The 26,479-nt window shown below is 40.5% G+C and overlaps 1 protein-coding gene across 1 annotated transcript in view; it reads left to right on the top strand.

The window, feature by feature from the left end:
* The window catches only part of afg1la (AFG1 like ATPase a), a 54,224-nt gene that overhangs the window by 7,767 nt on the left and 19,978 nt on the right, over positions 1–26,479 (top strand). The window contains exons 2-4 of the mRNA XM_030127049.1: positions 11,041–11,252; positions 14,966–15,017; positions 15,781–15,882. Coding sequence (XP_029982909.1) covers positions 11,041–11,252; positions 14,966–15,017; positions 15,781–15,882 — 366 coding nt within the window. The remainder of the gene's footprint in view (positions 1–11,040; positions 11,253–14,965; positions 15,018–15,780; positions 15,883–26,479) is intronic.

Raw genomic sequence — 26,479 nt, 5'->3', positions numbered from 1 at the left:
ATCCATTTTGATCGGTGGTGCATGGCGGCTAATGTTGAGTCTTTGGAGGATCTGAAAGAGTTGATTATTCTGGAGCAATTCAAGGACTCCGTACCCAAACATATCACCACTTATGTTAATGAAAGGAAAGTTAACAACGTGTCAGAGGATGCAGTGTTGGCTGATGAATACTTTTTGATCCACAAGGGTGATTCTATTGATAGACATTGGAGAGGCACTAAGGATGTTGGTGTTCGCACTCCTGTTATTTCACAACGTTTTGGCTCACATAAGAGTTTTTCATTTGGGAACCAGTCTTGCCCTTCGCAGCAGATATGTCACTACTGTAAAGTAAAAGGTCACTGGAAGGGTGAATGTCCTGTCCTGAAATCTAAAGGTAAGATGAAACTGGTGGATGCCAAACCTGTAGCTTTGTTGGGGCCTGGTCAGAAGACACGGAACCCTATTAATTCAACACATGTTCAGGAATTGGCAGTTAAGTCCATACCTGCAGATTTTTTACCTTTTGTTAGTGAAGGATTTGTTTCTCTTGTTGGTGGAGCTAAAATCCCAGTTAAGATACTGCGAGACACAGCATCTTCAGATTCTTTTATAGTGGAATCTGTATTACCATTTTCACAAGATTCAGCTACAGGAGATAGTGTGTTAGCCCGAGGTTTTGGTTTGTCTGTCTTGACTGTTCCTCTACACAGAGTACTTCTGGAATGCGACCTGCTGAGTGGAGAAGTGGCTATGGGGGTGCGTCCTGCTCTGCCAGTGGACGGTGTGGACATCATTCTGGGAAACGGTTTGGCGGGTAGCTCTGTGTGGCCAGATGTTTCTCCATCTCCTATTGTCACAGCTTCACCAGTACCTTTAACGGTGGGAGATGAAAATGTGTCATCTTGTCAGGATGTAAGTACTGCATGTGTGGTAATGCGTGCTAGGAGTAAAGCTCAGCCTGATCTTGCATTCCTCTCACAACCTGACCAAGATGTCTTGGAGCAAGAGCAATTAAATGCTGACTTTGACCCCAGTGTGTCATCAGAAATGACTGAACAACCTACTTTTCCAGTGGGTTTCTCAGTTTCGAGAGCTGAGGTGGTTAGTGAACAGGCTCGTGATGCTACTTTGAAAACTCTTTTTGATAAAGTTACTTCACCTGACAAAGTAAGTAGCATTGCTGCAGGCTACTATTTACATGGAGATTTACTGGTTAGAAAATGGGTTCCGCAGGGTGAAGCCTTTGTTGGAAACCCTGTTATACAAGTGGTTATACCTAGTAAATTTAGAGAATTGGTTTTAAAAACTGCACATGGTGGACAGGCAGGTCATTTAGGTGTGAAGAAGACATATGATCGCATCTTGAGACATTTTTTTTGGCCATGTCTTAAAAGGGATGTTGCTGCTTTTATCAGATCATGTCATACTTGTCAACTGACTGGCAAGCCAAATCAAAAGCTGAAGCCAGCACCCCTGTATCCGATTCCAGCAGTGAGTAACCCCTTTGAACACCTTATTGTAGACTGTGTTGGTCCTCTGCCACGTTCAAAGGCTGGCAGTGAGTACTTATTTACCATCATGTGTCAGGTAACTCGTTATCCAGCTGCATATCCATTGCGGTCTATCACATCACGTTCTATATTAAAGGCTCTGACACAATTTATTTCAATATTTGGCATTCCAAAGGTAGTTCAGTCTGACCAGGGCTCAAATTTTACATCTCGCTTGTTTGCACAGGTCTTAAAACAACTTAAGATAGTACATAACCGGTCCAGTGCATATCATGCACAAAGCCAGGGAGCTGTGGAGCGTTTCCATCAGACCCTGAAGTCACTCTTGAGGGCGTACTGCACAGAAATGAACAGGGACTGGGAGGAAGGTCTTCCTTGGCTAATTCTGGCAGCTAGGGAAGTTGCACAAGAGGGTACCGGATTTAGTCCAAATGAACTGGTGTTTGGTCACACTGTTCGTGGCCCTTTGGCTCTTTTGCAGGATGGCTTGTTAACTACTGACCCAAGCCAGAATGTTTTGGCTTATGTGAGTGACTTCAGACGCAGATTGTATGAAGCTGTAGAACAAGCTAAGAAAAGATTGAGTGTTTCTCAGGATAAAATGAAACTGCTTTTTGATCGTAGGTCAGAACTAAGGGAGTTTAGTCCAGGAGATCAAGTGCTGGTACTTTTGCCTGTCATTGGTTCACCTTTTCAAGCAAAGTTTAGTGGACCATATTCTGTACTGAAGAAAGTTTCAGATCTCAACTATATTATATCTACTCCTGACAGGAAGAAATCAAGTCAGTTGTGCCATGTCAACTTAATGAAGCCTTATTATGTTTCTTCTGTTGCAGATGTTGGGGTTCTATCAGCTGATGTTGTTAAACCGGTGGGGGTGGTTATCAGTGGGGAGACTCCTGACAAAACAATGTCAGAAGATGTACAAGAGGGGGTAGTTTCCCCAGATGATTCTGTTTTAAAGGATCGCCTAAAAAACTCAGAATTTCTGGCAAATCTTGAAACTGAGTTAGCATATTTGTCACAGAATAAACGCACTGACATTAAAAGTATCATCAGGCAATATGTCTCTTTGTTTCCAGATGCACCCTCGCGCACTTCCTGGATTGAGCACGACATTGATGTGGGTGAGGCTCAGCCAATAAAACAACGGTTTTACAGAGTTCCTTTGTTGAAACAGAAAATGCTTGAAGCTGAGGTAAAGTACATGCTTGATAACAACATTGCAGACCATTCTTTTTCTAGTTGGGCCTCACCTTGTTTATTAGTGGCTAAATCAGATGCAACGCCACGGTTTTGCACTGATTTCAGGAAGATCAATGCAGTAACTAAATCTGATTCATATCCTCTCCCTAGAATGGATGATTGTATTGATCTGGTAGGCTCAGCTAAATTTGTCAGTAAATTTGACCTCTTAAAGGGGTACTGGCAAATCCCTTTAACTGAAAGAGCAAAAGAAATTTCGGCATTTGTGACTCCTTCAGGGCTATATTCATACCAGGTGATGCCATTTGGGTTAAGGAATGCCCCTGCCACCTTTCAGCGCCTGATGAATCGTGTGGTCTCAGGGCTGACTGGGTGTGCAGTTTACTTGGATGATGTTGTGGTGTTTAGCAACTCTTGGAAAGAACATTTAGCCCACATTTGTGCTCTTTTTGATCGTCTCACTGAAGCCTCACTCACTGTCAACCTCGCCAAATGTGAGTTTGGTAAGGCGACAGTGACCTATCTTGGGAGGGTGGTAGGCCAGGGCGAGGTCCGTCCAGTACAGGCTAACAACAACAACAACAACCCCCTCTGTCTGCATAAAAGTAGTGTTGGAATACAGTTGGTACCATACCGTTGTGAGCATTATTTGAACAGTATTGTACTACAGAAAGTAGTGTGTTACTATAAAAATGGTGAGGAAAAGGCAATTAACGATAGAAGAGAGACAGAACATCATAACACTTAAAAACAACTTTCGAGGCTTGATCAACCTCCATTGCTGCAGAACTGTTTTAAGTTGTTAGCCCATTCCTTGTTAGCCTTTTTGTATAATTCTGAAATGTACATTATTTTTCAGTTTTGTTTAACCTTACCTTTTTTTTTTTTTTTTTACCTCTGTCAGTTCATCGCTTACCTTTGTACCATTTCAAGCTGTTCATTGGACTTCAACTGCTTGAATTTCAATACAAAACTGGAAAAATTGGGGTGTTCTAAAACCTTTGACCAGTGGTGTATATCTGGTGAATCATTACAAGAACAAATGCCTTTATTAGTTTCTCCTTGGGGAAATTCCTTTTCATTTTTCCGTTTTTTAGCACTCACAAGATCAGTATCTATGCTCTTATACAGAGGTGTCAGAGTAGGGTTTCCCTAATCCGAATGACAAATGGCATGGAATAACGAATGACCACCGGGGTTAGGGTTAGGTCATTCGTTATTCCATGCCATTTGTCATTCGGATTAGGGAGGCTTGTCAGAATAAACAGGCTGCCATATGGTCAGGAACCCTGAGCAGTTAGGGGTTCAGTGCCTTGCTCAAGGGCCCCTCAGCAGTGGTCTAGTGGTGACTAACTTATTTGGGATGGGACTTGTACCGGAGACCCTCCTTTTCCCAAGCCACTGTCGCCCTTGCTGTATACATCACAATAATGACAGATCACATTACCGTCTAGCCCTATGATGTTTACCATATTTTTTTACAGTACTTTTTGGAGTCAAACAGGAAAAAGGAAGTTACAAAATCTTAAAATGAATAAATAACAAAGCTAGTTATTGGAGCCCTTTATGTGCACGGAGCAACACCATAAACGCCCCATTTACACTATTTGTGTTATACAAGACATGCAGCCCACATTGACCTCATGATGTCTTGTAATAGTAAAACATGGTTGATTGTGTTCCGGTTCCGGTTAACATCCCCGTAGCCCTCAAAAAGGAGAGGAATGACATTCCACAGGCTACACTTGACAACCTCATCAACTCAATGAGAAGACGGTGTGTCCCTCTGTGGCACAGGTGTCAAACATGCGGCCCGGGGGCCAAATCTGGCCCGCCAAAGGATCCAATCTAGCCCGTGGAATGGATTTGTGAAATACAAAAATTACACCAAAGATATTAACAATCGAGGATGTCAGAATCATTTTAATTTAGATTCCACATACAGACCGATTAGATGTCAAGTACAGGGGTTGGACAAAATAATGGAAACACCTTCACCTCAAGATGATAATGCCCCAATCCATACAGCTAGAATTGTTAAAGAATGGCATGAGGAACATTCTAATGAAGTTGAGCATCTCGTATGGCCGGCACAGTCCCCAGACCTCAACATTATTGAGCATTTATGGTCAGTTTTAGAGATTCAAGTAAGACGTCGATTTCCACCGCCATCGTCTCTAAAAGAGTTGGAGGGTATTCTAACTGAAGAATGGCTTAAAATTCCTTTGGAAACAATTCACAAGTTGTATGAATCAATACCTTGGAGAATTTAGGCTGTAACTGCCGCAAAAGGCGGACCTACACCATATTAAATTATATTTTGTTGATTTTTAAGGTGTTTCCATTATTTTGTCCAACCCCTGTAGGTCAGACCAGTAAAATACGGTCATATTAAACCTATAAATAATGAAAACAGCAAATTTTCTTTCTGTTTTAGTGTAAAAAAGTAAAATTAGTTGAAAATATTTAAATTAAAAAACTGTTATTTTACAAAAAATGTGAATAACCTGAAGTGTCTTGAGATGAGTAAATGCAATTTTACCAATATTCTGCCTGTTATTAAATGTTTTGTGTATTTGTAATTGTAATGTAAGTTGTAGTGCACATGTGTAAATGATAAACTGATAATCTGAGGCATAATATTGTTAAAATTGCAGATGTTTTTCTTAAGACATTTCCAGTTGTTCATTTTATTCAGATTTTTGTGATGTAAACTGTATCATAATTTAATTTTAATTTTTTCACTGTTATTATTTTACTGATTCGGCCCACTTGAGGTCATATGGCCCCTGAACTAAAATGAGTTTGACACCCCTACTCTACGGGAAGCTAATTGTGGACACACAAGACACTGAGCGGTGATTTGTTTCAACCGGTCCTCACCGTGCCCACATGAATGTCCTTGAATGCCAGTCGCTGCTATTGTGTTCTAACGGACGGTAATCTGTACCACACATATCAACAAAATAAATTGTGCATGATTTGATATATTGTGCAGCACCTAATGCTGTTACAAATTTAAAGTTTAACATAGGGCGTTTATATTTTTGCTCTGTGTATATTTTAAGTGTTAGGTTTTTGGGTTTTTTTTCTTACTTTTTTATTAAAGTTTTCCTGAACTATTACAGTGGAAAGGTGAAACACATATACACTGAATATTCAACCTTGCGATGAATCATCATGTCCTTGATGTCCAGTAGTAGAAGAAATGGTGGTGGCGTCTTCTTCCTGCCTTCTGTAATTTGTCCATTTTTCCCACTTGTTATCAAACTGTGACTCTTGCAGTCTCAGTTTGTGTGTCAGTGTCTCCATAACATAGATCTCCTGCACAGTGCACACCCACTGGTCCATGGTCGGGGGTGTTAGTTTGTACCACAATCTTGTGATGGACTTTTTACTTGCAGATAACAATATTTTTATTAAGTACTGATCCTCTTTTTGTACTCCCTCACCCGTCAAAAGTCTCAAGTACAGTACCTTACAAGATTTGGGTATTTCATATCCTTTTTTTTTTTTTTTTAGGTCTGCCATATTTTGTCCCAGTACGGTTTTACCTTTTGGCAAGTCCAAAATATATGCAGATGGTCTACATCCATGAGTCCGCATGATCTCCAGCATGGTTGCTGGATTGTTACCACTCCCCTCCTGATTTTAGGAGTAGTAAAGTATCGGATCAAATTTTTTCCAATTGAACTCTCTCCACAACCTAGAGTTAGTGGATGTGCACTGCATTTCACACGATAGACCATTCCTCTTCAATTATTTCTTCCCCAAGCTCCTTTTCCCATTTCTTCATGATATAAAGAGAGGAACTATTTCTACAGGACATCAAACCTTTGTATAAAGTTGAGATTGTTCTGCATTTCTTCCCTTTGTATGCTTCCTGAAATATCCCTATTATTTCATATGTTGTGTCAGTTTTTATCTCTTTTTCAAAGTAGTGTCTTATTTGTAGATATCGGTAATGTTCATGTTCCCCTAATCCAAATTTCTCCTTTAGTTTTTCAAAACTCTGCAGCTTGCCCCGTTCAGTTATTGTGCACATTGCTGTAATACCTTTATTTGCCCATTGTTTAAACTAGGGATGTCCGATAATATCGGCCCACCGATATTATCGGCCCGATATTGGCATAAAAATGTAATATCGGTGAATATCGGTATCGTTTTTTTTGCCTATCATTAAGACCGATAAAATAATGCCTTGGTTTCACCAGCATTTACCGACGCGTAAATGAAGCATTGTTTGTAGCTGAAAGAAATGTGCAGTTTTCAAAATTGTACAGTAGAGTTGCCACACTGTAATCGAGTCATGGAGGGAGGGAGAGAAAATAAATAAATATGGCATTTTTTCCACAACTTAACTCTTTCTCCGCCAATGACGAGATTTTCCGTCACTCCGTGTTTTCACTGTTATACTGTAGTTGAAGCTGTTGTGGATCGTGTGAATTACTTTCCTTAGTCCAAAAACAAACAATTAAGCAGCTTTTTCGGAAAAATGACGGACCGGGTTTAATGTTTTCGCACTGGAGTCTCCCTATCCCATGGCAACGGATCCAGCGGCAGTCACTGAATGAGGAAGTGCAGACTGTGCAGGAACCATGTGCAGTTTCAAAAGCCTTAAAGATGATTATGGAAACAGAGTCTGACAATTGAATATATGATGGAGTTACAGAAGAACCATTTAGAGACAGGAGCGGAGAAATAGAAGGTGAGGGACACGGGAAGCACGGAGCGGCTCAGGTCCGACACGAGAGCAACACGGAGAAAATGGCAGACAGGAGGAAGAGAAAAGAGACATTTACAGAGGGCATTCAAGGAGAAGACAGACACACAGACATGGGACAAGACAAAGGACAGCTAGTGTTCATCTGTTAGAGTGAGTTCAGATTCAGACTGAGGACACAGAACAGATTCAGCTGTATAATGTCAGCAGGGACACAGGTAAGACACTGATTTGGCTTTAGTATGAAATAAATAAATACATAAATTCATACATAGATAAATAACTAGATGTCCATATAATTATTTACAGATCAAACACAGCAGGTGGTCCAACAGGAGGATGTGGTATAGCCAAGGAAAGGCTAGAAATCTACAGTATTTAGTGAATTTGTTTCTTTTTTTCTTGAAAATGAGGAATATTGAAGTGTTTATATCAAAAAACTAAACTAATTTGTGGAAGACTTATAACTGATGTATGTAAATGTGTAAAGTTTAGAAGGAACCTGGGGCCTCATGTAAAAAGCGTGCGTACGCACAAAAACCTGGCGTACACCCTTTTCCACGCTCACGTTCAGATGTATAAAGAGTGAAGTGACCGTGGAAATGTGCGGTCCTTCACGCCAAGTCCATAGCTGACGTACGCACGTTTCTAGTGCTTTGGAGCCATTGGCGACACTTAGAGGTGACACTGAGAAACTGTTAATAATGTGAAAAAGGTCATTCCTCCGATTGATGGGCACATCGGAGATACACAGAAGAACAATGAACACACCGGCACGTCATCCTACTGTCAGAGCAGCACATCAACCAACAGAACCAGAACCAATTAGACCCTGTATCCATCAATGCCAATCCTGCCCGGATGGACATTCAGCAACAGCAAAGAGACAAGGACATAAAATTCATTGGTTGATAAATATAGTGTTCATGTCTGTGAGAACATTTATTAGTCGGTCCAGTCGCTCATTGACTCCGCCGATTGTCCTCATGATGTCCTCTGGTGACTGGGGTCAGTACAGACCCATGCCGGTCGGACGGGCATCAGCAGTGGGCTGTGGCGGACCGGAGGACCGGCTAACACTGGGGAGTCAACAGAAGCCTCTGTGACAGGAGGATGATACTGGGTCTGACTGTCTTCTGTCTCATTGTTGGAAAATAATAAATTGAGTGATTAAAAATGAGTCAAAGTCTATGATTTCCTCTTTGATTTCCTGACATGATTACGCATGAACCTTTATCTTGTTTGGCTGTGATCAGACTGTTGTATGACCCGTAGAATGAACTAATGTGTGACTTACACTAATACTAAATATATATTTACCTTGGGGGTGATCGGCGTCAGCCCTGTAAGAAAAGTGTCACAATAGCGGCGACTCTTTCCTCAAACAGTCTGAGCTCGTCTCTTTTCTTCTTACGCCTGTTTTGGCCTCCGCTTCGCGTCCACCTTGACGTCATCGTCTGATCACACAGACAGGGGAATCCCAGAGGGAATCCCACCTGCAGACCCCGTTTATGCTGATTTGCATATTTAAATGTGGGCGTGGAGAGGGAGGAGTCAGGTACTCCAACATATGCGGTCAATTCCACGCTGATTGAGATGTATAAAGGAAACGTACTTGGATTCGGGCGCACGCACAGTTTTATACATCTGGATTTTTTTGTGCGTTCGGACTTTCCTGGATTTTGGCGTACACCAGGTTTCAACATGAAATCCACGCAAGTCTTTGTACATGAGGCCCCTGGTGCTTTAGAAGGTGTTTGGTCTAAAGTTTGGTGTAGATTCCTCTAATATTTTGTGGAATGATGGGATATCTTAGAGCTGTTTGTTATTATTATTGTTGTTATTATTATTTTATTTTGTGATTTGGAATACAGTGTTACTGTTGGTAAATGAGTAAGAGTTAAAAATGTAAATAGGAAATCAATTTTATCTTGAAAATCAATATCTTTGGGGAAAAAAATGCAGTTTTCTCATTTTTTTTGCTCAAAATTCAGTTTTTTCCTGAAAATGACTAATATTCAAATGTTCATATCTCACGAACGAATGAAGATACAATAAAATCGTTTCTTGTGTTTAAAAGTTGAAGTTCTGCTCTTTCTTTTGATGTATTCAGTGTTCACATTCTCCTAACACAACATTTTCAGTCAGCCTCCAAAGATTAGTGAAAATGACCAAAAAGGCTGGCGCTGGCTACCAACTCACTGGAAAATGCTCTGGCGGGAAAAGAGTTAAGTTGAAGTATGTATTCTTTGCACAGACAGTGTTTACATTTTAAAAGCCTTGTTGCATTTGAGAATGCATCCAATGGGGCATCACAATAAAATTAGGCATGATGTGTTAATTCCATGACAGGAGATATGTGATGTTACCTAAAATTAGTTTAGTATCCCACATATATCGGCAGCGATATCGGTAGATATCGGAATCGGAAATTAAGCGTTGGACAATATCGGTATATCAGTTTTTGGCAAAAAAGCCAATATCGGACATCCCTAGTTTAAACCCTTTGTCATGAATACCTGGTATAAATCTTGAATCCCATGCAAACCAACTCAAAGTCTGCCTCTCTCTCTAATTTATATTTCCCCACCACTGTATTCCATACTTCAATTGAGGTTTTGATTATTGAATCTAGTTGATTATCTAAATTGCCCATTAATTCTTTGTGTGTTATTAAATTTAGCATTTCTTTATTTTTCATGCCTATTTCTATACTTTTCCATTTTGCCGTGTATCCACTCATGCACCAGTATATCAGAGGTTCGATTTGCGTGGCATAAAAATATTCTTTGAAGTTTGGTAAAGCCATTCCTTTTTTATCTTTAGAGAGCTGCAGAGTTTTGAACCTGATCCTGGGTTTGTTTCCTCCCCACATAAACCTTGATATCCACTTATCCCATTCTATAAATTGTTTTTGTGGAATAGTCATCAGTAGAGATTGAAAAAGATATAAAAGCCTAGGTAAAATAGTCATTTTTATTATCTCTACTCTCGAGCTGAAATCTAAACACGTAACTGACCATCTCTCCAAGTCTTTCCTAATGTCTTGATTTATTTTTGTGTAATTTGCATCATATAGTTGATCTATTCTTTTTGTAACATTGACTCCCAAGTATTTGATTGATTTCTCATTCCACTTCAGCTTATATGTTTCCCTTATCTCCTGTGATGGGGAGTAATTTATTGATAAAAGCTGCACTTTTGCTACATCGATTTTATATCCTGAGTAGTTTCCATAAGTCTCTAATAGTTGCATTGTTTTTGGAAAACTTTTGTTGGGTTATGTTAAAAAGATTATTATGTCGTCCACGAATAGTCCTTCTTTATGTTCCTCTCCTCCTATCTTCACCCCTTTTATATCCTTTTCCTGTCTAATCATTTGAGCTAATGGTTCAACAAACAATGCAAAAAGGGTTGGTGATAAACAGCAGCCCTGTCTCGTCCCCCTTTCTAAACTGAATCGTTTTGTCAAATTACCATTTATTTTTATCCTTGCTGTTGGTTCCTGATAGATTGCTCTCATACACTTCACTGATTCCTCATAAATCCAAATTTTTCTAATAAGTGTTAAGGTTTTAAGGTTAATCATTGTTTTCTGTTGTGATGATGCCTCCCTAGGATACATGGTTAAATCTGAGCCAGTAGCAGAGGAGAATGGAGGCATCACCATGGCTGCGTCATTTCGTGGACCTCTTGATCACTACAACGGAATGATCCAAGACAGAACACTGAGGGATGATGAGCACCAGAGAGCAGTGCTGCAGAAACTGGACCAGTTGCACAAAACACTGAGAGGGTACAGCAACACACCGACATCCATCTTCTCCAAGGTAGAGAGGTCTCTGCAGACGCTGTTTACAGCAGAGTTCACTGAGCCGGGGGGGTTTGGGTAGGGTTAGTGTTAGTGGTAGCAAAACAGCGATGAGACACCATGTTTACTACCTCTAGATTAAAGTGTTACGAGCAGAGCTCCAAAACTTACCTAATACAAGGCATTTGTACCCATGTCTAATGCAAAATATGCACTGATGTAGCACAGAGAGCTACTACACTTAGATATAGTCCTGAAATGACAATTTAAGATAGGGGTGTGCAATATGACGATATTAGATAATGAAGTATTAGAACGCATCTACGATCCGTCAAATCAGAGAGATTGTCGAATTGGGGGGATGTCATACTCGAACAGTATGAGAGTCAAACTGCTAGAAGACCAACTACACTACAGCCAGAGGCAACAGGTAGCATTAAACAAAAGCAAAATACTTTAACACAAGCATTTAGTAAAGGCACTCTATGAGAAGAGTAGCAAGTACATGGCACACTGATCCTTTTTTGGAGTGCCTGGATTATTCTTCTTCTCATTTTGGACTTCTTCCTCCATCCAAGAGCACCCAATACACTGATTAGCAGTTGAAAAACCAGAGCTACCAGCCACCTTTTCTGTAAGCCTAGAGGCTAATTTGAAATTTGGTATTTCTTCATAGATTTTTAGGGACCGAGCCGAAAGGTAAGGCCCTCTCACACAGTGAGAGGCATTGCCTGCAAGCAAGGTCCTATTGTTTTTCGTTGGTTTTTAAATTATTCTTACTCTGCCACTTTCACCTGGATTTTGACCCCCTAAACATGCTCAAAAACTCACCAAATTTGGCACACATGTCAGGTCTCGTGAAAAATTTGATAAAATGTAAAAATTAACCCAATAGGTGCCAAAATGGCCTCTCTAGTGCCACCTACATACACAAAAATGGCCCTAGCAGCCAGTAGGAATGTCGTAGAAACATGAAACAAATGCCAAAATTTTCGTCTCATCGAGCCCGACAAATCACGCACTGACACTCATGACCTAACTCCAACAAGAAGTTCAGAATTTGCCTTTCAAAATAAAATGCTCTAATTGCAAACTTCGAGTAGGAATGTCATAGACACACGAAACCAATGCCAAAACTTTCGTTTAATCGAGCCCAACAAATCACGTGCTGACACCTATGAGCTAGCTCCAACAGGAAGTACGCAATATGCCTTTCAAAATAAAATTTTTAAAACTAACTCTGATTACACCGTTTGTCGTATTGACTTCTAAATAGCACCAAAAAATAGAGTGAGCCCTCCTCAAAAAAGTGATCTTGTACTTTTTCCAGAACTGTCTTAGTTTTGTTTTTAGAAGCCCGCAAAGTTGCCATGTTTGGAACTCATTTTTCACTTTGGAGTTTTTCCCCACATGTGACATATGTACACATTCATGGGACTCAGCACAATGCTCACATGCAAAAATTTTTGAGATAGGATATACGGTTATTGATTTATAACAATTTGTTTATTTTCATACTTCTTCCACTTTAGACTGCCGTTTGACCCCCTTAACATGCTCCAAAACTCACCAAATTTGCCATGTATGTCATGGCTGGTGAACACTTTGATTCAATATCAAAATTAACCCCTTGGGTGCCAAAATGGACTCTGTAGCGCCACCTATGTACTAAAAAACACACAAAATCTGCCCTAGTGGCCAGTAGGAATGTCACAGAAACATGAAACAAATGCCAAAATGTTGGTCTGATTGAGCCGACAAATCATACACTGACACTCATGAGCTAACTCCAACAGGAAGTTGGCAATCTGCCTTTCAAAGTTACTCTATGTTTCTGCAATTACTGCTTATTCATTTCAGGCATTTGACACAAAAGTTATACCTCACTGAATTCCCACAAGTCTGCAGAATCCAAAAGTGAAAGAATTTTTCAGATACGACCTACGGTTATGGAATAATGGCGATTTTTTTTTTGAAGAGTATGTTTAGTTTCACTTTTCACACTACTGAAATCGCTATATAAAGCTTACCAGTGCAAATTTGCAAGTGTCTGACAATAGACCAGTGGTAAAAGCTGTGGTCTATTGTGCAGGAGGCATGAGTTCAAGCCCCAGGCAGGGCAGTAACTTTTTTTTTTTTTTTTTCTTTCCCCCTCACATTTTAAAACAGGTTTTGCTGCATTATATTGTGGATATTGGACATTTTGCACACATTACGAAGTACACAGACTACATTTTTTCTAAATAAAACCCCTATTAAAAATAATACATAATGTCTATTACATAACTTCTTTTCATTTTTATGACCAAACGCTCAACTCTTTGTACAATGTTTCTTCATTCAAAAGTACTCTGTCTCACAGACACACATGCTCACACAATAGAGTTTTTCCAAAATAATAGCCTTAAATGTGATAAATCAGCACTTTTATGCTCAGTTATTCATACAATTTCAATTCATTTTTCAAACTGATTCTTTCTCTCACATACAAAACAAATGCACATACACACAGTAGGGTTTCCAAAATAAAAGTCTCATTTAAAGGTGATGGTGGTTTCAGCAGAGGGTCGCTGGTGTTCTGTAGAGATGTAAGGAGGACGGACACTAAAGGGTGGGAACTGGTATCGGGACGGAGAGGTGTGAGTGGAGCTGAGGTGTCGACAGTCACGGGAGGCAGATCGTGCGGGAGGCGGATCGCCCGGTGCGAAGTCCCGCCCAATGCTGCTTGCAGCTTTAATTTTGTCTGTATTTTATTATATTTTATGTTTTTACTTTTCAAGTTTATTGAAAGCTACCTCAAAAACAAAGTGCAGTTTAGGTTTTATGTTCAAGAGTGTACAGTTAATTAGAGTGTTGTTTACATTTTAGCATGTTTATGTTCTTGACATGTTAAAAAATTCCACAAACTATTTAAATTAAAAATGTTCTGGAAGGTTCTTTGGGCTAAATTGTCTGTTTTATTTTATTTTCTTCCAGGGCTATGTTTTACATTGGGAAATTGTTTGGTTGCACTGTTTTGAAACTTGCAAATTAGTCTCAAAGATCAATGTAAAGAATCGTGATAAAATAGAGATTGTGATTTTATTTTTTAAAAATCGTAATATGATATTTTTGCCATATCGCACATCCCTAATTGAAGACATGGGAAGAAAAATCTGTCATTTATTTAATGTAATGATGCATTGTAATATGATCTAAATGGAGTTTGCACCATGTAGATTTTGTGTCTTTTTTTTCTAATGCCTCTTATGGCCTTGATCACTAATAGGATGCATACAATTTAGGAATAACATGTAGATATTATACGCAGTGCCCCTAAGGTTAAATAGTTTTAATACATATGCACAAATTCTGAAAGAAGTGAAATTTTAAACATTTATTGTGGTAAATTAATATATCAGTATCTGTCAACATCAATGGTGCCAGAAAATATGCTTAATAATCAAAAAGTAGTGCACTGATTTAAAACAGAATGCATACCATGAGCCCACATCTGAATGACAGATGGACAGTGACTCTAACTAGTAACAACAGTGTGATTAAATAAGCAGTGTTTTTGTCTGTACTTCAGTGTAATAGAAATTTGCATGAAAGTCCTATTGATGGTTAAGTTACTTTTGGGTATTGGCTCTGCACATTTTAAGGAATTGGTTTTGTCATCTCTGTACAGGCTTATATATACTTGGATGTAGGCTGTGATTTCTGTTTTCTGAATTCTGTTGTGTCTTTCAGTTTTTCACGAAACCGAAGCCCCCTAAAGGTTACTACATCTACGGTGATGTAGGTAAGAGACTCCAGGCTCATTTATACTTTATTTATGTAAAGAATGGCATAACCATCACCACCCACAAATGTCCACACATTCATTATGTCTGTATTAATGTTAAGCAAGGAATCCACAAGAGGGTTCCTGAGAATAAAAAGTATTTGACAATGCTCACAAAACAACAACCTGATAGAGACTGTGATCATACATATTAAGAATACGCAAAGGCAGTGTTCTAAACAGTGGTGGACTGTGTGGACAATGATTATTGACGTTATGTCGTGTATGTTACGTATGTTAGTCTGAAAGCTAGGTTTTTTTTACACACTGCCCTGTCAATTTTCACTTTAGATGGAATGATAAATGAAATTAAGGGAAGACTCGAGAGGGGGACACTGGGAAAACTTGTGAGGCCATAAGACACAGACTCTGGGGAAGAAGTCAAGTTTGCTGGGGTGTGAATAGAGGAGAGAGGAGGTCAGACAAGAGGACCAGAGGGGAGGTCAGACAGGAGGAGGAGTAGAGAGGAGGATCATCCCAGTCTAAGCCTATATCAGCAGAACTAAGAACAGCCTGAGCCACCCTAACTGTAAGCTTTATCAAAAAGGAAAGTTTTAAGCCTCCTCTTAAATGTAGAGAGGGTGTCTGCCTCCCAGCCCGAGGCAGGGAGAGGTGCTGTTCATTCGTGCTGTGTTCAGCATGAATGATCCTTTACAGTATAAATGAAATGCTGTTCTGTCATATATGAACATTGTTTGTGACCTACTTGGTATTGTCTCAGGCACAGGGAAGACCATGGTCATGGACATGTTTTATTCATATGCTGAGACTGAAAAGAAAAAGAGGGTCCATTTCCACGGCTTTATGTTGGATGTACATAAACGTGAGTAGACGAGTGCCTTCGACTGATATACAGGTTTGTTTCTTTTTTTTTTAACTATAACCTCAGTCTAAATACTTACTTCAAGATGATGCGTCTTGTCAGTCAGTAGAAGGTCTGTTCTGAGCGGTGACCATTCCAATGCTGAGGATCAATGTCCACACATGTAGGACAGGCATCTTTCATGCGTTCATATCGTCAGGTTCGTGTAAATGCATCCTTTTCATCCAAATGAAGTGACTGTCCATTCACGTGACATGCATATTCTGTATTTACACTTAATATGTCTTTAATCCTTTTGTTCAGACAATATGAAGTTTTTGTAATTCACTTTCTGATTTTTAGTCCAATGGCCCGAAAGGTCTGATGGACTATTGGTATCAACTGGCGTCTGTACATCGTCCGTCTGTCTGTCATCCGTCTGTAAACAATGTTTCAACAATCTTCTTTCTCTGAAACCATCAGTCATAATGACTTGATATTTGTTGTGGAACATCTTTGGTGTAAGTTTGTTCAAAGAATTGGAAAATTTGGATTTTTGATTTGTTTTTATGAATTTTTTTAAATTTTACAAATCCCCATTGGTTTATAATGGGGCAAATTTCAAAGTGCTGTAACTTGAAAACAGTCGAAGATATTGATATACTTACTATTGGCAATAGATAGGAAGTCACAAATGGGCCTTCATTTGGTGCCATAACCTTTGACCTTGAGTGACCTTGAAAGGTCAAACCCAAGGTGTGCTTGTGCTAGGAAAATGAAAGATACAGCCACTGTGGCTACATTAGTAGAAATGAGTGTAGTCACAAAAAGCCACAGCCAGTCTGGGTCCCAATGAGCATAGCTCCCCCAGGAAATTTTGGGAAAAATGACATCTTTTTCCTGCATTCTGGTGCATGTTGAGCTCAAAAATATGTTCAATCTGGCTTCAGTTTCATACAAAAAATCATAAAAAAATTACTTAAGTCAACATTTTCATCTAAACTATTTTTTATTTCTAATCTAATGTATAACAAAGCAATAAATGATAGACTTATAAATACAATTATTCTGACCACTGATGTTCATGAGATTCAATATGAGATTCAACATAAAATAAATTTACCAGTGAGACATGATTTATCATAAAGTCATTTGGTAATTAAATATGGACTCTTGAAATAATTTTATTTAGACTAGAAAGTACTCCTGCCCAGACTAGAATGTACATGGACTGATTACTAATTAAAATTAGATATCTCAGATAATTGACTTCTTTTCAACTATTTGACAATGGACAGATCCATAGGTAGATCATCATAGGTGTTTTCAGCCTCCTGACCCCAATCCTTTGGCACTACAGCCCTGGTTGCTGCAGCTATGGCTTCTGATAGTTTTTCTACAAGGGCTTGGCCCTTTGCAAATAGGCCTTCCATGGCTTTGTCTAGAACAGCAACATTATTGTTCTCGTCCTCCTTGCCAAGGATCTCAGCAGATCTGACATTGCTACTGACATTTAAAGGTACAGTATGTAGGAATTATGTTCTAAGTAACTGTAAAATGGCCTTGACTGTCACCAGACATTAAGGAATCATGTTCATTTCAAATACTGATCTCGCTGACAGTAGTAGTCCAGCCAGAATATTTGCATTTGAAAAGCTCAGTGTCAGCCCTGAAATGATGCTTATGTTGACATTGTGTGTTTTGGTCTGAGGCTCCGCCCATCACCTGTCATCCAATCACAGAGTCAGAAGCCTTTCAGCATCCAGGTTGCCAGTTCCACTGAGCTGCAGCTGGAACATTTCTGATCATAAATGTCTGTCGTTAATAAACCTAATAGGCCTCTTATTATTCCCAAATACATCGTGACAAAGTGAGAAACAAAACAAGGAGATGTATAGGAGATGATTTTGAAGATGGCTGAAAGCAGAGAAGAATTTGAAGACCGACGCCAGCTCTGCCTTAGTCTGACCACTGCTAAGAATCACTGAGAGCCGGGGTCGCAGCCTCTTCACCCGGTCCCTTCTCCCGGGGCCGGGCAGCACTCTCTTCTCCTGGCCCTGGTGATCGATCGTGCAGCTTGTAGTAAAAATGAAACCTAATGCTCATTTCCTTTTTCCTTATCTCCTGAATCTTCTCTAACTTTCATTTGAGGGTGCAGGACGTTTGTCCTGTCCTATTATATATTATACTTATGTATAATAAGTCTGGTGAGGATTTTTTTGTATGAAATGTATGGTGTGGTGGCAAGAATTAGTGGAAACACTAGTAGTAGACGCTCATGCGGGATCTGGCAATCCCTAGCCTTGGGGGAGGAGGAGGAGATACCATGTTCTACAGTATTTTGAATGTGATTGCAGTACCAGTTTTGGCCACAATCCTACATACGGCAGCTTTAATGTGTTGGAATGAGCGTTTCTCAATTAATCCACCAGGGGGCGCCGCTCCTAATTAACCATACTGGACAAATACCACGAAGAAGCTGGTAAGGTTTAAAAGCGAAGCTTCAGCAGGTAGAGAAAAGAGAAATGAGCCATAAGTTTCATTTTCACTTCCGCTGGTGGCGGTCTGCACCGCTCCGTACCCCTCTCTGTCTGGGTCCTTTGCTTTCAATAGATGTTGTACATGATGAAATGAACGAGCGGTAACTTCCCACAAGTGATGTGTGCAGTGTGAATTCGTAAAAAATCAGAAACGTTCTGGTGAGTTTGATCGCTCTCGGCAGTGCTCTTCAGTAGTGGAGACCGCATTTGTTATTTTCCTTGGTTATTGCTTGGACATTTTTGATCAGAGATGTAAGTTGGTTGATTTTACTAAAAAATACCTTCGCCACTGTGGCTACACGGGTTGAAAACAACTTCGCCAACCAGGAAAATGCGACGCCAATGGCGATGTAGTGATAGGCTAGCGCAAGCCTAGCCAAGGTCATCTATGTCCAGATTTTTAGAAACTTCTTCTCCAAAACTATCAGCCAGAATCAATTGAAATTCATAGCAGAGGTTCCTTGGCGTAAGGTCTACCAAGTTTGTTCAAAGAATTGAGAAATATAGATTTTTGAATTTTTTATACATTTTTGAAATTTAGGTGTTAATGGCTTGGCTCTTATTTTGCCATTTAGCTGACTTTTCAGGACCTGCTTTACCCTCTGTAGGTATTTGGCTATGGCTGACCTCCAAGCTGCCTCCTCATGATTACCATTTGTCTGTGGGATCCTCAGGTATTTGTAACTGTCCTGCTCATCTGTAATGTCTCAGGTAGTTCAACCCCTTCAGTTGTGATTACCTTTCTTCTTCTAGATACCATCCGCCCACATTTATCTAGTCCGAATGACATCCCAATGTCTTTGCTGTATATGTGAGTGAGAATCAGGGAGCCAATGTCGCGCTCATTGTTGGCATACAGCTTGATGTCATCCATGTAGAGGAGGTGGCTGATGATTGTTCCACTTTGGAACCAGTACCCGAAGCAACTCTTTTGCCGCGTTTCCACTGTGTGATACCGGCTTGACTCGACTCTGCCTTTTTTCGTTTCCATTACGAAAAAGGATCTTGAATCTGGTATCCGTTACGAGTTTTTTGGTATCACCTCCGCTGAGGTTCCAAGACTGGGGAACAGATGCTAAAACGTTACTTGTAAACACTGCAGACCACTGGTCAGAGAGTTGTCTCTGTGACCTGCTGTTTTACAAGAAACCAATGCGGAAGTTTACAGTAGATATAGTGGTAAGTCAATCTACATGATGATAGCCCGCAATACTACACCATGAAAAATTCAGCATGAGCTTGACGAGACAACACGCAACAAGCAAGTTTATCAGCAACTCTTTGAGCAGACGACACAAAAGTAATGTGCTGCGTTGCTATGACGTCCAGGTACTCTAAAGTCGATAGTATCCTGTAATGGAAACGGTCTCCAGGAATAGGACCTGGTACCTGAGTCGAGCCGAGTGGAGTTGAGCCGGTTCCATGTAATGGAAACGCGGCATATGTGATGATCTGACTGAGGGGATTTAGACCTATGCAGAACAGCGGGGGGGGACAAAGCATCTCCTTGATATATGCCGCATCTGATGCTCACCTGCGCAGTTGGTTTTGAGTTGGCCTCCAGAGTCGTGCTCCATAACCTCATCGAGTTCTGGATGAACTCTCTTAGTGTCCTGTTGATGTTATACAGCTTTAGGCACTCCAGTATACATGCGTGTGGCATTGAGTCATAGGCTTTCTTGTGGTCAATCCAGGCAGTGCACAGGTTGGAGTTCCTCGTCTTATGGTCTCGGGCATTTGCCCTGTCAAAGATTAGCTGGTGTTTGGCTCCTCTGGTGTTGCTGCCTATTCCTGTCTGTGCTGTGGTCATGTATCACTCCATGCACCTACTCATCTTAGCCGCTATGATGCCTGATAGGAACTTCCATTTGGTGCTGAGGCAGGTTATAGGCCGGTAGTTGGATGGTATTGTTTCCTTCTGGGGGTCCTTCATTTTGAGGACTGTCTGGCCCTCTAGCCACTCTGGGTGGTTTCCCAACCTTAGCAGCTGGTTCATCTGTGTTGCTAGGTGTTCATGGAGTGCAGTCAGCTTCTTGAGCCAGTAGGCGTGAATCATGTCAGGCCCTGGTGCTGTCCAGCTTTTCATTTTGGACACTCTTGTTTGGATGTCTGCTAGGGTGATGACTACTGGATCTTGTTCTGGAAGTTGGCTGTGCTCTGCCTTTAAGTCTGTCAGCCATTTGGCATTGTTATGTGTTGCCTCTTTCTCCCAATTATCATTCCAGTATTGCTCAGTCTCAGCCCTGGGTGGGTCTGTTGTTACCTTGTTACCCTGCAATTGAGAGTAGACCTTAGCTGGGTTGGTGGAAAACACCTTGTTTATTCTCCTTGCCACTACTCCTCTTGTATACTGCTTTAGGTGGCTAGCTAGGGCTTTGAGCCTTTGCTTAGCAGTCTCCAGCACCTCAGTTGTGGACAGTTTGTTATATTTCCTCGGCAGCTCTTTCCTTAGATTCACACCTCTGCTTAGTTCTGTTATGCCACGTTTCCACTGCATGGTATCGGCTCAACTCAACTGGACTCAGCGCGGCCTTTTTGCGTTTCCATTATGAAAAAGGACCTGGAATCTGGTACCCGGTGCTAGTTTTTTGGTATCACCTCCGCCGAGGTTCCAAGCGATACTGAACCGTGACGTACAAACACTGCATACCACTGGTTGGTAAGACTGTTTTCTCTGTGATCCGCCGTTTTACAAAAAACAGATGCGGAAGTGGACAGTAAATATAGCGGTACATTAATCCACATGATAACAGCCCAAAACTACACCATGGTCGGTCAAGGAGATTCAGTCTTTGGTGGCCGACGTAAAAATTCAGACGAGACAACATGGAACGAGCGAGTTTTCAGCAACTCTCTGAGCAGACGACACGGAAATAACGCGCCACCTTGCTATGATGTCCAGGTACAATAAAGTCAGTAGTATCCTGTAATGGAAACGATCTCCAGGAATACTGAGTCGAGTCGAGTTGAGCTGGTTCCACATAATGGAAACGCGGCATTAGAGGGCTGACTTCTCTCCATGCCACCATGAGCTTTGCCTCTAGCCTTCTCCTCCATGAGGTAATTTGCTCCTTCTGGCTACCACTCATGCTATACATCTTGTAGTGAAGCATCTGGAGGATGACTGTTGCTGCTGCATACATCAGCCAGTTGGTCTCAGTGATGGTAGTGGTAGGCTTGGTTAGGAGTACAGTGTTTAAGTCTTCCAGCAGAGACTGGTGTGGTACTTTGTTGTTTAGCCTTGGCAAGGAGGTAGTCCCCAGGACTTCATGATTCTCTCTCTCAGGTCAGCTGGCCTTGTATTCAGTCTATCTGTTTCTGGGGCTTGGTACCCAATCTCAATATTGGGGTGTGATGGTGTTTGTGTGTATATATATATATATATATATATATATATATATATATATATATATATACACACACACACACACACACACACACACACACACACACATATATATATATATATATATATATATATACACACACACACACACACACACACACACACACATATATATATATATATATATATATATATATATATATATACACACACACACACACACACATATATATATATATGTATGTATGTATGTATATATATATATATATATATATATATATATATATATATATATATTACAGATCGACCGATATGGGTTTTTCAGGGCCGATACCGATTATTAGTAGTTAGAGGAGGCTGATAACCGATATTTGGAGCCTATATTCATTTGCAGTAAAAGTGTAAACATTGGTGTGAAAAATTTTGAATAATGCAAACACTGAACTTCATTTAAATGCCTAAAGCATGCTTATTTAATCAAACAAATAGAAAATAGCTCCAGAAGTGCATGGATTTCCTAGACTCAGAAGCATCTCTTATAAAGTTGAATAAAAGCTTAAATAAATAGCTCCCTTAAATTTTCCACACTAAATAAAGTAAAATTTAAATATAACTATAATGACTTATCTTTGTTTTAAGTTCAAACACAACAAAAATACAGGGAGACTCTTGTAAACTCTTGGGCCACATGCTGACATATGCTCAACTCATCATGCTTAATATATTACAGCATTTGGGAAGCCTTAAGTTGATTTCATTATTAAAGTTTATATTTTACCTTGCGATAGCAGGGACCCTGTCATTCAAACTATGTTGCTGCATTATTAATGATTAATACGACAAAAGCTACATAAAAAAGTTTAATAGTTGCTATGAGTGCAATTAAACTCCTGACAAAACACAAACAGCCTTTAGGGCTTTAATGAGCCCACACAGTATTTAAAATGTGTAAAATCAATTCTGAATTTTACTCTCTCTCTCATCTTCACTTTAATTTTCAGATCATAGGACTAGAAAGCTCACAGCAACGTTAGTAGTCGTGAGTTGTAGAGTTCTTCATGTGACTTTAACACAAACACACACTATTACATTACATACCAACACAGTCTCACCCCAAATAGTCAGAAATCGACGCATGCGGTGAGAGCCCCATAGTGGCACTATTTGACGCAGGGGGTACCCCTTCCGTGTCGGATTTCAACACGGAAAGGGTACACACCGTGGAGAGGCAAAGTTTTCTCGTGTGAGAAGCTCCGGAGAGAAAACACATGGTAAACGCAGAAAACTCTCTTGAAACTGTAATAAACATCCCTGTGCTCTACATCTCACAACTACAACTAATGTTTCAGAATAATGTCAGAGCAGAATAAACATTAGCGGCAGCTCTGCTAACTCATATCACCTCCCAACATGTCTGAGAATTAGTTAAAAGAAGACTGCTGATAATATGGAGATGGAAATAGTCTGTGATAGAAAAGCATGTGTGTGTGAGAGAGAGAGAGCCCTAACCCTAACTTCATGTGGCCTTCAGATTAGCTCAAGAACAGTGCGCAGAGAGCTTCATGGAATGGGTTTCCATGGCCAAGCAGCTGCATCCAAGCCATACATCACCAAGTGTAATGCAAAGCGCCGGATGCAGTGGTGTAAAGCACGCCGCCACTGGACTCTAGAGCAGTGGAGGCGCGTTCTCTGGAGTGATGAATCGCGCTTCTCCATCTGGCAATCTGATGGACGGGTCTGGGTTTGGCGGTTGCCAAGAGAACGATACTTGTCGGACCACATTGTGCCAAGTGTAAAGTTTGGTGGAGGGGGGATTATGATGTGAGGTTGTTTTTCAGGAGCTGGGCTTGGTCCCTTAGTTCCAGTTAAAGGAACTGGGAATGCTTTAGCATATCAAGACATTTTGGACAATTCCATGCTCCCAACTTTGTGGGAACAATTTGGAGCTGGCCCCTTCCTCTTCCAACATGACTCTGCACCAGTGCACAAAGCAAGGTCCATAAAGACATGGATGACAGAGTCTGGTGTGGATGAACTTGACTGGCCTGCACAGAGTCCTGACCTCAACCCGATAGAACACCTTTGGGATAATTTAGAGCAGAGACTGAGAGCCAGGCCTTCTCGTCCAACATCAGTGTGTGACCTCACAAATGCGCTTCTGGAAGAATGGTCAAAAATTGCCATGAACACACTCCTAAACCTTGTGGACAGCCTTCCCAGAAGAGTTGAAGCTGTTATAGCTGCAAAGGGTGGACCCACGTCATATTGAACCCCATAGACTAGGAATGGGATGTCACTTAAATTCGTATGTGAGTCAAGGCAGGTGAGCAAATACTTCATAGTGTGTGTGTGTGTGTGTGTGTGTGTGTATATATGTATATATATATATATATATATATATATATATATATATATATATACAGCCTATTTCAGTTTACTTGTTGTTTTCAATAAATTACTTTTTCAAAGTGCTTTTTGTTTCACTCCCCCTTCTTGCTTTTGTATATTGTAGCTCTACTTAAAACCTCATTAAGATCCAAATGTGCAAAAGGTAAATTCTAGCTATTTTTCAACTGGTCTTAAGATTTTGATCAGGTCTGTATATATATATATATATATATATATATATATATATATATATATATATACATATACATATATATATATATATATATATATATATATATATATATATATACATATACATATATATATATATATATATATATATATATATATATATATATAAAAGAAGGGGGACCAGTGGATGTGTTCCAACTATAGGGGGATCACATTCCTCAGCCTCCCGGGGAAAGTCTATTCCAGGGTACTGGAGAGGATCTGCTTTTTGCAGATGACGTTGTCCTGTTGGCCTCATCGAACCTGGACCTTCAGCATGCCCTGGGGCGGTTTGCAGCAGAGTGTGAAGCGAGTGGGATGAGGATCAGCACCTCCAAATCCGAGGCCATGGTTCTCGACCGAAAAAAGGTGGTCTACCCTCTCCGGGTCGGTGGGGAGTCTTTGCCCCAAGTGGAGGAGTTTAAGTATCTCGGGGTCTTGTTCACGAGTGAGGGAAGGATGGAGCGTGAGATTGACAGACGGATCGGTGCAGCGTCTGCAGTGATGCAGTCGTTGTACCGGTTGGTTGTGGTAAAGAAGGAGCTGAGCCGAGAGGCGAAGCTCTCGATTTACCGGTCAGTCTACGTTCCTACCCTCACCTATGGTCATGAGCTTTGGGTCATGACCGAAAGGACAAGATCCCGGATACAAGCGGTCGAAATGAGTTTCCTCCGCAGGGTGGCTGGGCACACCCTTAGGGATAGGGTGAGGAGCTCAGTCACCAGGGAGGAGCTCGGAGTACAGCCGCTGCTCCTCCGCGTCGAGAGGGGCCAGCTGAGGTGGCTCGGGCATCTGTTTCGGATGCCTCCTGGACGCCTCCCTGGGGAGGTGTTCCGGGCATGTCCCACCGGGAGGAGACCTCGGGGAAGACCCAGGACACGTTGGAGAGACTATGTCTCTCGGCTGGCCTGGGAACGCCTAGGGGTCCCCCCGGAAGAGCTGGAGGATGTGTCTGGGGAGAGGGAAGTCTGGGCATCCCTGCTTAGACTGTTACCCCTGCGACCTGGCCCCGGAAGAAGCGGAAGATAATGGATGGATGGATGGAGATATATATATATATATATATATATATATATATATATATATATATATATATATACTGAACATCAAAAGGAACTTATCACATATTCTATGTGATGCCATTTCACACCATTTTATTAAATATGAAAACAAATTCTTTCTTGTTCTTAAAAAACATTTAATCAACAAACAAAATACAAGAAACAACAAAACAGTGGGTGAGTATCTAGAGGATAATGTAAAATATGACAAAGGGTAGTTCAACAAAGTTCACATTTAGCAACAAGCAACATTATTAATCCACAGCAAGTCAAAGATTGACCAAATGGTCCACATCAATGTCCTCAGTACTGGGTATGTCCTCCCTGAGCCCTATCACAGGCTAACCCTAACCCAGTGCGTCAAGAAACCTCACACTGACTCAAACCAGCTTCCAGCATGCCCATTGCACACAAGCGTTGCTCTGATGTTAGACAAGGCATTGCAATTTTCACAAATGAAGCATGCAGGAGTGAGAAAGATACAAGGAAAATAAAGTTACTAGGTTTGAGTTATAAATGAAAAACCTTCTGTCCTACTGAAATGTATTACATACAACAAAGAAGTGGTGATAAGATTCTTTTGATGTTCAGTTCATATATATATATATATATATATATATGTATACAGTCGTCCTCAAAATTATTCATACCCCTGCCATTTTATGTAACTTTTTGTTTTTGTGATGAAATGAATGAGTTTTGTCAAGTTTGTTTGTGACTTATATGTGATACACAAGTGAGGAAATAAGAACAAATGATACTTGGAGAAATACTTTATTTCAGGAGTGTTTTATTAGAGGATTTCTAAAAAAAACCGCCATGTTCAAAATTATTCATACCCTAGGTTTATTAAGTCCAAAGTCTTTTCTTAATAGTCAATAGAGTAGCCTTTTTTCTTGATAATGGTTCCTGTAAGTGTCCATAAGTTCTCTTCTGTCTCCTGTGGGGTTTTGGTCCACTCTTCCTGGACCAAAGCCTCCAGCTGGGTCCGGTTGGATGGTCTCCTACCCATCACTCTGGTCTTTAGCTCCCTCCACAGATCGTCTAAATGA

The sequence above is a fragment of the Sphaeramia orbicularis genome, chromosome 22 (genome assembly GCF_902148855.1).
Source record: "Sphaeramia orbicularis chromosome 22, fSphaOr1.1, whole genome shotgun sequence".
Taxonomy (NCBI): Eukaryota; Metazoa; Chordata; class Actinopteri; order Kurtiformes; family Apogonidae; genus Sphaeramia; species Sphaeramia orbicularis.
This window is presented reverse-complemented; position numbering and strand designations above follow the sequence as displayed.